General features: G+C 48.2%; 1 protein-coding gene across 4 annotated transcripts in view; it reads right to left on the bottom strand.

Annotated features, from left to right (window-relative positions):
- The window catches only part of NEDD4L (NEDD4 like E3 ubiquitin protein ligase), a 438,826-nt gene that overhangs the window by 196,983 nt on the left and 226,008 nt on the right, over positions 1–15,835 (bottom strand). For all 4 annotated transcript variants that reach the window (XM_088476471.1, XM_088476472.1, XM_088476473.1 and 1 more), the window contains exon 5: positions 15,036–15,089. In XM_088476471.1, coding sequence (XP_088332597.1) covers positions 15,036–15,089 — 54 coding nt within the window. The remainder of the gene's footprint in view (positions 1–15,035; positions 15,090–15,835) is intronic.

Genomic DNA, 15,835 nt, shown 5'->3' with positions numbered 1-15,835 from the left:
CCGCATACATTTCTGACCTTCTCTCCCTTCACACTCCCGCCCGCTTCGCTCAACTAATGCATGCCACCTCTCTTGCCAACTGATTACTTCCTCCCACTCCCACATCCGAGATTTTGCCCGTGCTGCTCCCTACCTTTGGAATGCTCTCCCTCTCCCTATCAGACTCTCCACCTCTCTACAAATCTTCAAACGGACCCACTACTTCATCAAGGCCTTCCAGCTCTCATCCTAACCCACCTCATGCTCTTTCCTTCCTATCTTCCCCTTCTGTGTCACGCCTGTCTGTCTGCCCCTCCCCTTAGAATGTAAGCTCTCATGAGCAGGGACCTCTTCCTTCATGTGCTTCTCTTTACATTTTCTTCTACTCTCTACTCCCCATTAGGGCACCTAACACGGGACCGCCAACTCCCGGCAGCTTATTGTGAGTGCTTTAATCACTATTTCAGCAATGTATATAAGTTGTGTCCTTGTCCTGCACTGTAATGTACTGTAAGTTACTTGTTTCTTGTTCACCTATTAGTTCTATGTACTATGTAAGGCGCTGCGAAACACTTGTGGCGCCATATAAAGAAAGGATAATAATAATAATAATATATATTTAGGGGTGAGCGGATTCGGTTCTACTCGGTTCCGTTCGGATTTAAAAACCGAATCTTATTGGCTATCAGCTGTCACAAGTTTTGGATAGCCAATAAGATTCGGTTTTTAAAACCGAACGGAACAGAGTAGAACCGAGCCCGCTCACCCCTTATATATATATATATATATATATATATATATATATATATATATAGACACACACATATATATATACACACACACATATACATTTTTATATGTATATCTATATATAAAAATACACACACACACATATATATATATATATAGATAGATAGATAGATAGATAGATAGATACATACATACATACACACACACACACACATACATACATACAGACACATATACACATATATATGCATACATACATTAACTGCGCGCCAGTTAAGTGATTTCATTTTCATCTCAGGCATTACGGTATATTTGTATCATAAAGATAATGAAAAATAGAAAGTTCAAAGAGAAAAGCAGAAAGCATCAGTTTTTCTGTTATTTAATATCAGTTATTTAGATAACACACACACATTAGGGACTATTTGATAGAGGAGAGGTCCTGCGTGCAGAATACTTCATGCGGGCCCCCTCCGCTCTGTGGTGCAGTAGACTTTGGTATTGTCCCAGAGTCTAATGCGCAGGTCTCTGGTAACATGGCCGCCGCACCATATTCCCAGAGACGGTATGCGTTCAATATTCAGACTGCGGGGATTCCGGTGCACAGAATGCCGGTGCCGGAATCCTGACACTTGTCAGCATCCCGACCACTGGAATCCCAAAGGTAAGTAGCGCGGTTGGGGTGAGGGTTAGCGCTAGGATAAAGAGTTAAGCACTAGGGATAGGGTTCAGGACTAAGAGGGAGGGATAGGTTTAGGGTGCAGGGAGGGGGGAGGTTAGGTTTAGGCACTAGGGGGGATATTAGAGTCAGGCACCGGGGAGGGAGGGTTAGGATAGAGAGAGGGGTAGGGTTAGAATACTGACAGAGTGTAGATATTCTAACCCTGTCGGGATGCCGGTGTCGGGATTCTTACCATCGGCATCATGTACCCATTCCCCCAGAGAAACCTCTACTGCGCAATTGCAAATCTCCAGGAAAATATCCAGGACTCTGGAGAGGTAAGTATCAAATATGGGTGCAGGGTGTGCGGTGTGTGCCCACCTGGATCCAAAGGCCAGTGTGCACCACAGACCCTGTACCCATTATAGAAATGCCAATGACACACATTTAATATTATCAGTCCCAGACCCAGTATTGCTTACAATCTGTTCTCAAAGATTCAGGGGGTATGGGCAGCGCCAAATGGTATCATGTACCTGCAGCCTGAGGAAAATAAGTTATGTTAGACTTACCTTTGCTAACTATTTTTCTTTGAAGTTCATAGGGTCCACAGGAACTACCTTGAGGTATGTAGTTGGAGTAATCCATTGCACCATACAGCTACAGCTTTCAAGCTCCCAGCATGCATAGGGCCTCCTTCCTATATACCCCTCCCCATTCCACAGGCATTGTTTGTGAACTAGCCTATCGGCAAGAGACGGAATATGCAGAAGGAAGTACAATGTACACAAGTAACACTCTCAATAAAACAAAGAGGGAATTAGTGACAAAAAAGAAAGAAACAGATCCCAACTGAGGCCAGGCATGTCAAGGTGGGTGCCCTGTGGACTCTATAAACCTCAAAGAAAAAGAGTTAACAAAAGGTAAGTCTACCATAACTCTTTTCTTCTTCGGATTTCATAGGGTCCACAGGGATACCATGGGGATGTCCTAAAACAGTTCCCTTAAGGTGGGGTGGGGATGGGGTGGGGATGCTCCTGAGCAGAGAAGAGAATCCGTCGCCCAAAGGAAGCATTCTGGGAGGCAAAAGTATCAAATGCATAGAATTTGATGAAAGTGTTGACCGAAGACCACGTCGCCACCTTGCACAGCTGTTCTGCAGAGGCGCCATGTCTAAACGCCCACGATGGTCCCACAGACCGAGTAGAATGTGCGGTCACAGTGTTCAGAACAGAGAGATCAGCCTAAGTATACACATGAGAAAGTCATACGCAGCCAGCTTCTGCTGGTTAGCTGGCCTGCCTCGCTTGTGGAAACCATATAATACAAAAAGCGCATCTGATTTCCTAATGGAGTTGGTACAATCCATGTAGATACGAAGAGCTCGAACCACATCCAGTGAAGCTTCACCCGCCGCCCCTTTTGTAGTGAGCTCCGGAGTGAGTTTCTCTCTCGCTCCGGGGCTTGCGCACGCGCTGTGCGGCCGCTGCGCGTGCACAGGGCCTTAACACCAACCCGGTTGCGAGCGCTCAGTGCTTACGAACGGGTCCGAATGAGACCCTGTATACCTGACCCAAGGGAGAGGTATATAGGGAAACCTGACCCAAACCTTCTGAGGACCACCATAGGTGGACTGTGGGCATCTCACTACGAGGAAATAACAAACCAGACACAAGAACCCACACAGGAAGTTGCGTCTGGGTTGGGGGAGGAGCGGCTACCTCCCCTAAGCTGTTTAACGCCACTGGTATGCTGGCTTCACAGTAGTAGACACTACTAGTGTGCTGCTAGTGTGTCTACTACCCGTCCCTGGCGTCAGACACTAAGACCCCGGGGGTCTTAGTGAGGACGCGGCTCCGAGGCCCTCACTAGCAGCAGCCTCCGGCGCATCTCCTATGCCGGAAGACAGGACTGCAGCGCAAGATTCCCCAAAACCGAGGAATTGCCATACCTTGCCATCTCCTTGGAACCGATTGCAGTCCGGGCTCTAGCGTCGCTGCTAGCTAAGCTTTGCTTTGACCTGCCGAAATCCCCAGGGCATATAGCGTTACTGGCGTTTCGTCATCAGCGGGGGTAGGAATCGCTGGACGCTTAGTACTGCTTAACCAAGTAAAAAACAGCCTAGGACTGCCTAAGCAGTCCCGCTGTTATAATAGGTGCATCTGGATACTTGCCGAGCACCAAACAAAAAAACTGAATGCCTGTGGCTGTGGGCGGGGTATATAGGGAGGACCAGTGCATGCTGGGAGCTTGAAAGCTGTAGCTGTTTGGTGCCATGGATTACTCCAACTACATACCCCATGGTATCCCTGTGGACCCTATGAAACCCGAAGAAGGATTTCCCCACACGTAGGATACAAACTGAAGACACTCTGGCACTGGGTGGATACACACATAAAACGTGTCTATGACACAGAGCTTTAACTAGGCATTCCCTTACTCACCCCACTAGGGAGAGCCCACTGATGTTTCCTCATAATCTAGACTCAATACGCCTCGCAGTGCAACCTGCCTGGCATAAATGAGCCATCTGGTCTCATACTACTCTGCTAGCGTCGGGCCAGTGCTAGCAGAGTCGGACCGATAGGGTCATTTTACCGCGACGGCAGCAGATTTATAAGGACATATCTGTATGCATGTATCTGGGAGGAGCAGGTTAAAAAAGTAGAACTGGTAATCTCAGAATTATAACCAGATGTTTATAACATAAGAATAACAATGTTTAAAATAAATTATTTATTTAAAAATGGCTTTTTAAACATGTTCTGTCCTGGACAAACGTGTCAATAACATAAATGTTTTTTCACTATAACAGACAGCCAGTATGCAGCCAAATGTGACATTTATTTTAAGAAAATTATACAGCATCAAAAAAAACAACATTCAGGCATAAAATCATATAGATCAATAAAATATAACATAGGAATAAGATAAAATATTTGTCACTGCTAGGTAAAACTGGGCGCGTTTCACTTTCATGGCTGCTTCAAGCGGTAAAAGAGATATATATGTATATTGATTTAGCACACAGTCCTCCGTTGTATCGAGCTGAGAGTTAACACCCGTGTATTGCCGCTGTAGGCGTGCCACCCTAGAGTAATGATTTCTGCTGGACAGTCCAGCGTGTCAGCACATTAGTCTCCAGTCATTAGAAGATGGTATACATGTGGTGCAGGGACATCATTATGGCAGATGCCTTTCGTGGGTATAATTAGCAGAGGAGTATGGGGTGACCTAGCATTTCAGAAGTGTTAGCCACACCCCTGGGGTGTGTTGCCACACCCACTGCGATATGTCCATGCCCTTTTTTTTTTTTTGAGTAAGCATAGCTGGGACCAAGTTCAGCATAAGTTTTTGAATGTATGTGTATTTAACGTTCAAAGTGATGCAAAATGAAGGTCTGTCAAAAAGTACATATACAGGTCCTCTTACTAACTATGGGGTCTATGTACTAAACCTTGGCGAGAGATAAAAAGGATGGAGGTAAAATACCAACCAACCAATCAGCTACTAACTGCCATTTTGCAGGCTGTTTGAAAATGGACAGTTAGGAGCTGATTGGTTGGTAGTTTATCACTCTCCAAGGCTTAGTACATAGGGGTCTATGCACTAAGCCTTGGTAGCATATGTATCTCAATCTGCATCTCACATGCGGATTGGCTGTAATCAGGGGTTAAAGTGGGCCGGACAATGGCAGAACTGCGTTCCGTCAGTTCTATTTAGAGGTTTTCTATTTAGAGGTAACGAGTTTCACCTCCTCTAGCCCACCTTAACTGGCCAGTCGTGCAGGGAGGTACCGGGCTTGAGAGGTGGCGGGTGCCAGCTGAGATTACCATCAGCGGGCACCCGGCTCCTTCCCCACAGCGGCAGCCGGAGGCTGGAGCTAACTCCTGAGCTCCACCTTCCGGCTCCCGCAGTGGTTGAGGGGAGATATCATTGCCAGTGGCGGCTCCAGAGGTTGGGCTGCAACGCATTCCAAAATTCAAATAGGGGTGCCCCACAAACTGCCACCCCAAACACTACAAAACATCGCCGGATGGGATTCACTGGCAGTTGGTGTGGCTCCCCTATTTGAATTTTGGACTCCTCTGGAGCCGCCACTGGTCATGACGGCTCTCTCATTATTCCGAGGAGCACTGGAACAGTTGGATGGTAGCGGACGCAGGAGTGGGGCTTAAGGTAAGTATTGTGTGTTTGTTTTTGTGTAAGGGACACTACTGCTGTGGGCATTGTATAAGAGACACTACTGTGTGCCATAACATGAATAAGTGACACTACTATATGGTGTAATGTGAATAAGATTGTGCTAATTTGAATTGGGGATACTATTGTGTGACCACGTCCCTTTCTTTTGAGACCACAGCCCTTTTTGCAGACGTGCAATGTCCCTTTATTAAAAAAGGGAGAGGGGGCACAAATTTATATATTTAATCTTCAGGGGGGGTGCCTGAGGATGGGGGGGTGAATTCCACCACATCTCTAGGACCACTGTAAGCACTGGCTGTGACAAATTAGCTATATTTGAATACATCACAAGGATGTATCAAATATTGCATGCAAGGACACAGCTTGTGATAAAGCTCTATCCCTAGAAATCCACTTCACACACTTTTTACTGTAAAAAAAAAATACAGTAAGAAGGTGTTCGTGCATGTGCTGCCGGATCTCCAAAAAAAATCTGCACGATCGCCCCATATCTGCTGAAAAATTACCATGTCCTAAGCCAGGGGCGGATTGGGAAGCAGAACCAGCCCGGGAAATTTCTGAAGCAGCCCTAAATGAGGGAAAACCCATGGAAACCAGTCAGCTTCTACCTATAACTTTATAGAAAGAATTTGATAAACGCAACTTCAAAGCTGATTGGTTGCCATGGGCAACTTCTCCACTGGCTCACTTCTCCTCGCTTTTCACTGCTTTGTACATCTACCCCATGCCAAATTCACCACTTCCCTCCAGAAGAGAGAAGGTCCCACGCTGGTACAACACTCACCCACAGCTGTATGGGTGTTAATGCTACACAGCTATAAGCGCAGTACACACAAAATTCCTCCCATTAATTTACCACAATAGTCTTGATTTTCAACAACCTACACACAGTGCTGCTGTCACAATAGGAGAGGAGTCTCTGGCATTTGCTCATTGCCCAATCAGAGACATAAAAGAACCCTAAACACAAAATGCTAAAGTGGAGTCTCTGAGCCGAGGTTCTAATTCCCCATCGTCTGACTGGCAGCCTCAGCTGAGGAGAGCTCTAACCGAAGTTACCTCAGTGCATTCACTTAGTTCCACCCGAGGAAAGGGCCCACTCCTGCTTTGATTGTGTGATGGACACAGAGGAGGGGAGGTCTAAGATACATGGTCTGAGCAGAGAGTGAGCCTCCTTGCAATTGGTGGAGGACCAGGGTGCTGTCGCCATTATTGCTTTGGTGGTGGGAGACCGAGACAATGGGGAGAGATGTGGGGAGAGAGAGGGACATGGAGCAGGAAGACGTGTGGGGAGAGAGAGAGAAATGGAGGTGAAAGACACGTGGGGAGAGAGGGAAGTTGAGAAAAAAGATGTGTGGGGAGAGAGACATGGGGGAGAAAGAGATGTATGGGGGACAGAGAGAGGGACTGAGGGAGGGGGAGAGGTATATTTCCCCTTGAATTTATGTTCCTGGAAGTGACGTGAATTGAGGGTGGAAGTGCGGTTCCCTGCCCATACAGTCCATCAAAAAAAGAAAGTTGTCCGCTCGCCACGCTTTAGGTCCGGTGGCTTGCTACAACATTACATTCCCCCTCTATGCCAATGTGGATAATAGGGAATGACGTTGGTCAGTGACTGATGGCGTCAGGGTACAAAGACTGACGGGGATCTATCCACTTCCAGGGAGGGGGGGTTTGGGGGGTTAGAGAGGAAAAAACTGCAAAATCTAGAGACCCAGCAGGTCCAGAATACTAATATAATAAATAATAACCCAAAATATCAGTGTTTGCTGTTATTTGTCATCATTTATCAAAGTACAGTCCCCTCTCCTCTATATAATACCACATATCAGTGCTGAGGGCTGTGTTATTCCACTTCATACAGTATACTGTATCACTGTACAGTCACCTCTACTCCATATAACACCATGAATCAGCAGTGGCATAACTAGAGTTGATGGCGCCCATGGCAACTGAAGAAAACGGTGCCTTTTGAAACCTGTGCTTTCAAATTCTTACATTTTTTACTCCAATAAACATACTGTACACTGGAAAGGGAATAGGACAGGGAGGAAAACCACATGCCACTCAGACCCCCCACCCACTCACTTTTCTCATGTCTCTCCATATACCACTCGGAACGCACCCACAGGCCTTCCCACAAGCATGTAACAGATCTCCCCACATGTAACAGAGGCATTTAACACATGTCCTCCACACATCATGTAACACAAATGCCACATGACTCTGCCCCCCCTCCCCATAGCAATATCAGCAGCCTCCTTAGCCCCCACTATCCATGTCTCTGTTCCCCCCTAGCAATGTCATCAGCCCCCTCTTTTCAGATTTATCTGCCCCCCCCCCCAGTTCTTACCTGTATCCTGTGTGGCTGGGGCAGGTCCTCCTACTCCTGTAGCTCCACGCTCTGGCTGTCTGCTTCCTCTGCAGCTGCTCTGCCTCAGACAGGAAGTGAAAGTAAACAACATACTCTCCGTCTGAGGGCTCTCTGCTGTGCTGCGGCCTCACAATGTCTCCTCCTGGCTGGTTCAGAGGAGCGCTAAGCATGAGGAGGAGCCAGCCAAGGAAGGTAGGGGATGTTCTGCTGTGCTGCGGCCTCACGATGTCTCCTCCTGGCTGGTTCAGAGGAGCGCTAAGCATGAGGAGGAGCCAGCCAAGGAAGGTAGGGGATGTTCTGCTGTGCTGCGGCCTCACGATGTCTCCTCCTGGCTGGTTCAGAGGAGCGCTAAGCATGAGGAGGAGCCAGCCAAGGAAGGTAGGGGATGTGCTGCTGTGCTGCGGCCTCACGATGTCTCCTCCTGGCTGGTTTAGAGGAGCGCTAAGCATGAGGAGGAGCCAGCCAAGGAAGGTAGGGGATGTGCTGCTGTGCTGCGGCCTCACGATGTCTCCTCCTGGCTGGTTCAGAGGAGCGCTAAGCATGAGGAGGAGCCAGCCAAGGAAGGTAGGGGATGTGCTGCTGTGGCCATACAGGCTGTGCCGCGACGCTGCACAGCCTAATTAAGATGGATCTTCATCCTTAGCCTGCGCTGCAGCTCACACACGTGACCACGGCACACAGCCCAGCCTCCGCGATCAGTGCCCACTACCCTAAGCACGGCTGCATCACTGTAGCTATGTGATAGCAGGACTCCGGCTTCTAATGACACAGGCGGTCCAGCCCAGCGGGGATCCGGCCCAGCGGGAAGTATCCTGCTTTCCCGGTGGCCCAATCTGCCCCTGTCCTAAGCACCCGATCCTCTGGAAGAAAATACACACTGAACTAAAAATAACTCAGTGTGTACAGGGTGCAAACTCAACGGATAATCGCACCGAGCATCGGAATGTTTATTGGATCTGCAAAGCGTGTACCCAGCTTTACTCTTGAAAAGATCTTTTAGCTACATAAGTAGTTATAACTGGAGGGTGAATAGTCTCAGTCACTGAAAGACCTGTAAACAAAGATTTTATGACGTTATTCCACTATACAAAATATAACTATTCACACCACAAAACAGACCTTGCATTTTAATCAAGCATTCCCTTACTGACTTTAACTCAATTTTAACACTTTCAAAATATTTGGTGGTAACAGCAGGATCCAGGTTTCAGAGTGTTATAGCAGAAATGTTAGCTAGGTTTAGTTTACAAGACAAGTGCCAAGGTTCAAAACAATTCCTCATTGTTCTAGCTCGATCCAGCGCCAATAACAAACACGGCACTGGTATCAGCCGCTTAGTAGCTGCCCTGCGAGGGGCCTGCCAGGAGCACAGGTGCAAAGTTCCACATCCTGCAGAAGTTGTGTTTTTAAGTCAGCTGTTACAGGTTTAGCAGATTAGCTTCATAAAGGTTTTACAGCTGATAGAAAAAAAAAATAGTTTCCTCTAAAATGCCATTTAATCATATTCCACTTTCAGGGCTCGTTCACACCTACTCGCATTTTAAACGCATGGAAAGCACATTAAAAATAGGTCGAAACAGAGTTAATGGTGCCCTACGCTCCACGGCGTTGAACAGGAATTGGTATGAAATACCGCCGGCCGATTCCCGGCAGCGGCATCCTGACATCAGCAGAGTTCCCGGCAGCGGAAGCCCGACAGCGCTGGAAATCCCGATCGTGGATAGGCGAGCATCTACTAACCTAACCCCCCTAACCCTCCTTAGGGGTGCCTAACCCTAACCTCCCCCCCAAGTGCCTAACCCTAATCCCCCCTCTAAGTGCCTAACCCTAACCACCCCCTTCCCCGCTGCCTAAACCTAAGTCCCCCGGGGAGTGCCTAACCCTAAGTCCCCCCCGGGGGTGCCTAACCCTAACCCTCCCTCCCCCTAGCCTAGCCCTAACCCTCCGGGGGGGGTGCCTAACCCTAAGTCCCCCCCGGGAGCCCAAAACCTAACCCTCCACCCCTGTGGCTGTCCGCTCGCGGCGCCCGGCATCACTACGATCGGGATGCCGTGCGCAGGTTTCCCGGTGTCGGGGAAATGCCGGGCATCTACATCTAGACGCCCGGCATTTCACCCTTGCCGGGATATTACAGTCGGGAAGCCGGCTGCCGGTATTTAGGCAGTCGGCTTCCCGATTGCATACCCGTTGAACACAATCTATTCCTCATGCGTTAACACACACAAGTACAACAGATTATTTTGTAAGAGCAGCACATGAAAAAAGCATTTTAAATGCCTCATTACTCGTTTGACCAGCGCACATGCCATAACACGCCCCTAGGGGGAAATTTACTAAAGTGAGTTTTTAGAAGTGAGCTTTAGAAGAGATGTTGCCCACAGCAACCAATCAGATTCTAGCTATTATCTCCTAGAACAGTGGTACCCAAACTTTTTTGAATCACGGCGCCCTAGTGCATCAGAATTGTTTTCAAGGCACCCCTAAGCCAAACGTTTATGTAGTTAAGTAGTAAAGTGAAGTAAATTGTGCTACCTGGCATACTTAGGTTCATTTATGTAGTGGGTGACAGGTTTGCGCTTCTGTTTGCCCACATATTTATATTACATTGGTCATAAATAATTTGATCTGGTGCTGGCACACCAACCTGAGGCACCCCTGTAAGTGTCCCGAGGCACCCCAGGATGCCGCAGCGCAGTTTGGGAACCACTGTTCTAGAAGGTTCTAGTTAAAAGTTAAGTAGAATCTGAATGGTTGCTATGGGCAACATCTCTTTTAAAACACATTTCTAAAATCTCTCACTTTAGTAAATTGACCCTCTATAGTCCACACTCACACAAGCACCCACTATAGATGTGACCCTGTAACTCTAGATGTATGCCTCCGGATTCATGAATGTGAGTGAGGGCTCATTAAGTATGTTTGGCATCTGCATTTATATTAACTGTAAATCCTATTTAATTAAGAGTGCAGCAGATTCCTAGAAAACTATGCTGAGAAACGCTGCTATGATAATTTGAAAGAATGTTTCCAAATATTTACATTTGAAACACATCCAGGATATTCCAAGTCACTGCACCACTATTAATATTACATGCATGGGATACACGGAAAATATACCCTTTGTGTTTGAGCATTTTATTCCCTCTCGTCGCATAATTTTCCCCATACATTATATAAGGGTCTATTTAGTAGAAAATTTATTTTTCACTGCAATTTTTTTTAACACTGTACTGACGGGGCAGCTAGGGCTGAGCTAATGGCCAAGCGCTGTAAGGGGTTACTTGTCGCTTTGGTGGGTCAGATTGTGCATTTGTGAGCTGGTTTGCCTTGTATGCATGCGTACGGTGGGACTTAAAAGCTTTCAGTGCCACAGCTGTAAGGAAGGAAATGTAATAAAATAACTTTCAACAAAATCAACACATAAAAGAAATTAAAAAATATATGTATTTTTCTTTTATTTCCGTGCTCTCTTTCTGTGAAAGCCAGCACCTTTACCAGACAGGACCGTAAATAGGTGGTGTGTGCGAGAGGTGCAGTCACATAGGGCGAAGGGCCTGGGGACTGCACAGTCACTTGCATGTGGCTTGCAGGATGCTCAGTACAGCAACTTGCAGCCAGTAGTGCTAACCCCTAATGAAGTGGACTGGATGTGGAGATAATACCAGAAAAAAAGTCATTAAAAAAAAAACCCCTAAACAAAAAAAAAAAAAAAAAAAAAGTGCAAAATCTAAAATGCTATTACAAAGCGAAAATTATTAACTCCCCCCCTCCCCCCAAATAACGGGTCTGACATAAATGTATTACCCTATAAAGACGTAAAGCTATTTTTAATGTACAGTAGTAGTGTCAAAAGACGATCAAATAGAAATATTTATATTTACCAGAGCAAATATTTGACATCTTTTGTACCAAGGGTTAGTGAATTTACCGCCGACGTTGATCATTTAGATCTTTACTTTAGATATATTTATAGTACCAGGAATAATGTATATAGGTGGAGGGGAGCATAGACTCTGGGCCACCATCTTATGACTGTACAATTCTATAGCAAGATCTTTGCTGGTAGATACTTCTGTATTCCGCTCTAGGATGACCAACACACTAAACATCTCACCCAGCCGGAAGCCTAACGAATGCTTAGTATAAGCTTATTTGGATCCAATTGGAAAACTGTAGCAGTCTACCTGCAGAACACGCTGGGCCTATGTTTCCAGCATTGCCTTATATGGGGAAGGACAAGTCTACATATAGATTATCTGCATGCCACACTGCCTGTTATCTCTTCCATGTCAATGCACTAACCAGATGACAGCTGCATAAGATAACCTACCATCCGGAAGTAGCCCGAGTATCAGTAGCCTTTCAGCTAAGTGATCAAATCACAGAAACCTTAAATCGTTCACTTAGAAAACGCACAAATCCAGATAGCAGACAACAGAACGTAAATGGCAATATACTATAGACAGCATTGTATAAGTCATTCTGGTCATTGTGTTGGAAACAATAATTGAAGCAGTTTTGTGTACAGTAAATGGGTTTACAGCAAAATGCCTTAAAGCAGTCACCTTCACGCAACTGACCGGTAAACCAATGACTGAACAAATACCATATAAATTAACTTTTTGAAGTAATTATGGTGTCACAAGCATAAAGATATACATATTAGTTTGTTACAAATAAATCAGACTACAATATGAGCCTTTGCTATGAAACATACAGCAAAGCACTATACAATAAATATAAATAGGTAAGTGCACTTTTTGTGAACAAAGGATTTTTATTATTCAATTTAAAATGAATTTGTACTAGGGATCCAAAATTCTGGGCAGGCAGCAGGCTCGGGCTGACAGGAAGGCAGCAGGCTAGGGCTGGCTGATTGGCAGGCAGCAGGCTAGGGCTGGCTGACAGGCAGGCAGCAAGCTAGGGCTGGCTGACTGGCAGGCAGCAAGCTAGGGCTGGCTGACTGGCAGGCAGCAAGCTAGGGCTGGCTGACTGGCAGGCAGCAGGCTAGGACAGACTGCAGGCTAGGGCTGACAAGCAGGTAGCAGGCTAACTAACTGGCAGGCAGCAGGCTAGGTCTGACTGACTGGCAGCAGGCTAGGACAGGCTGCAGGCTTGGGCTGACAGGCAGGCAGCTGGCTAGGGCTGACAGGCAGGGAGCAGGCTAGGGCTGACAGGCAGGGAGCAGGCTAGGGCTGACAGGCAGGGAGCAGGCTAGGGCTGACAGGCAGGCAGCAGGCTAGGGCTGACAGGCAGGCAGCAGGCTAGGGCTGACAGGCAGGCAGCAGGCTAGGGCTGACAGGCAGGCAGCAGGCTAGGGCTGACAGGCAGGCAGCAGGCTAGGGCTGACAGGCAGGCAGCAGGCTAGGGCTGACAGGCAGGCAGCAGGCTAGGGCTGACAGGCAGGCAGCAGGCTAGGGCTGACAGGCAGGCAGCAGGCTAGGGCTGACAGGCAGGCAGCAGGCTAGGGCTGACAGGCAGGCAGCAGGCTAGGGCTGACAGGCAGGCAGCAGGCTAGGGCTGACAGGCAGGCAGCAGGCTAGGGCTGACAGGCAGGCAGCAGGCTAGGGCTGACAGGCAGGCAGCAGGCTAGGGCTGACAGGCAGGCAGCAGGCTAGGGCTGACAGGCAGGCAGCAGGCTAGGGCTGACAGGCAGGCAGCAGGCTAGGGCTGGCTAGCAGGCAGGCAGCAGGCTAGGGCTGGCTAGCAGGCAGGCAGCAGGCTAGGGCTGGCTAGCAGGCAGGCAGCAGGCTAGGGCTGGCTAGCAGGCAGGCAGCAGGCTAGGGCTGGCTAGCAGGCAGGCAGCAGGCTAGGGCTGGCTAGCAGGCAGGCAGCAGGCTAGGGCTGGCTAGCAGGCAGGCAGCAGGCTAGGGCTGGCTGGCAGGCAGCAGGCTAGGGCTGGCTGGCAGGCAGCAGGCTAGGGCTGACTGGCAGGCAGCAGGCTAGGACAGGCTGCAGGCTTGGGCTGACAAGCAGGCAGCAGGCTAGGGCTGACTGACAGGCAGCAGGCTAGGGCTGACTGGCAGGCAGCAGGCTAGGGCTGACTGGCAGGCAGCAGGCTAGGGCTGGCTGACTGACAGGCAGCAGGCTAGGGCTGGCTGACTGACAGGCAGCAGGCTAGGGCTGACAGGCAGGCAGCAGGCTAGGGCTGACAGGCAGGCAGTAGGCTAGAGCTGACAGGCAGGCAGTAGGCTAGAGCTGACAGGCAGGCAGTAGGCTAGAGCTGACAGGCAGGCAGGCTTGGGCTGGCAGGCAGGCTTGGGCTGGCAGGCAGCAGGCTGGCAGGCAGGCAGCAGGCTTTGCAAGATAGACAACAGGCAGATGGCTTGGGGTGATGGGTAGGTGAGCAATTTGGGATGACAGAGAAGGCATTTTGGGATGACAGGCAGCAGGTTCAGGATGGCAAGTAGGCAGACAGCAGGTTTGGGGAGACAAGTAGGTAGGCAGCAGGTTTGGGAAAAGAAGTAGGCAGACAGCAGGTTTGAGGAGAGAAGTAGGTAGGCAGCAGGTTTGGGGAAACAAGTAGGCAGGCAGTAAGTTTGAGTTTAGTGCGGGTAAGCACAGCAGGTGGGGGGGGGGGGGGGGGAGTTTGAAATCAGCTTACACTGGCAGCAACTAAAATAAACTGTTTATATAAAGCCACTGTAGTAATACATCTCATAGAAAAACAATTATTTTAGCTCAAATTGATAGTGGCATTGGATAAAATGGTAAAATGGAGAAGCATTTGAATGTGCTGCTGAAAAAAATATATTTTTTACATCATTTTAATTTACCATAAAGGTCACTGTCTGTACAGTTATATTACATCATAATCCTATAAACCTCACTCTTCCCAAAAAATAAGACAACAAACATTTCAATAAAAGTCAGATAAACACTGAGAAGCTCGTCCTCCCTTGGACTAGCCGGGAGAGCGCACGTCCTGTCTCCAGAAAATACCTGGTTAATCCTGCCAGTATCATATGCGTGACTCAGATTACGCCATGCGTGTGTAAGTACACACGACAGGTACAGCGACACTGCGTATGGCTCATTAAATCGGCTATCGCTCCTTATACTTACCAATCGATTCTCATCAAACACTTCAAACAGCAACCGGTGACTGGTCGGGTGGACCTGAACAAAAAGAAATCATACAATAATTAAAAAGTGCTAAAAAGAAAGGGGCCACAATATTACTGTGCACAGAACACTGGCGCTCATTCAGACCCTCTCGCTATGATGCGAACTCTCGTAGCTGACCGATAGTTGCGAGCTGCGCATGCGTGAACCTCAGCGAGAGATCAGAAAGCGTACGCTCGGCCAGCATAGCCAGCCCAGGTCAAGCCGCTTGTGTGTGGTGTCTGGGGCAGGCCACTAGAAACGGGGGAGTGGAGGTGTGAACGCAGGCGTGCCTGAGTGTCCCAACGCCGTTACAGAGGCGTGCATAATTAACAGCCAGCGTCATTGTGCACGTCACCTGGTTGAAATAGACACTGAAGTGATCGCAGTGCTAGCAGCAGGATATGGTCTACCTTATACGCTGCGATCGCATCCGATGGTGCTTGATGTACCAATGGTTTCAAGCACTTCCAGGAGATGACGTGGGCATCTTATGAGCGGCATGTGGGTGTCTGCATACACATAGTGATTGCACGCCAAGACATGGTGGGTGTGCTAATGCCTTGCGATCGCCTGCCTTGGTGGGCGTGCGTTGGATTTGCATATGCATCGAGCGAGCACTCGCATCTAGCGAGAGGGTCTGAATGAGCTCCACTACTCCTAAATTCACAAGTTGTGGTTCGTTAGCACGATGTAGAGATAGCCTGAAACTCCTGGATACTGTGTTGTCCATTTCACCAAAGCATTGAGATAGTAGTATT

This window comes from Taudactylus pleione, unplaced genomic scaffold, assembly GCF_031769625.1.
Source record: "Taudactylus pleione unplaced genomic scaffold, aTauple2 ptg000189l, whole genome shotgun sequence".
NCBI classification, from domain to species: domain Eukaryota; kingdom Metazoa; phylum Chordata; class Amphibia; order Anura; family Myobatrachidae; genus Taudactylus; species Taudactylus pleione.
This window is presented reverse-complemented; position numbering and strand designations above follow the sequence as displayed.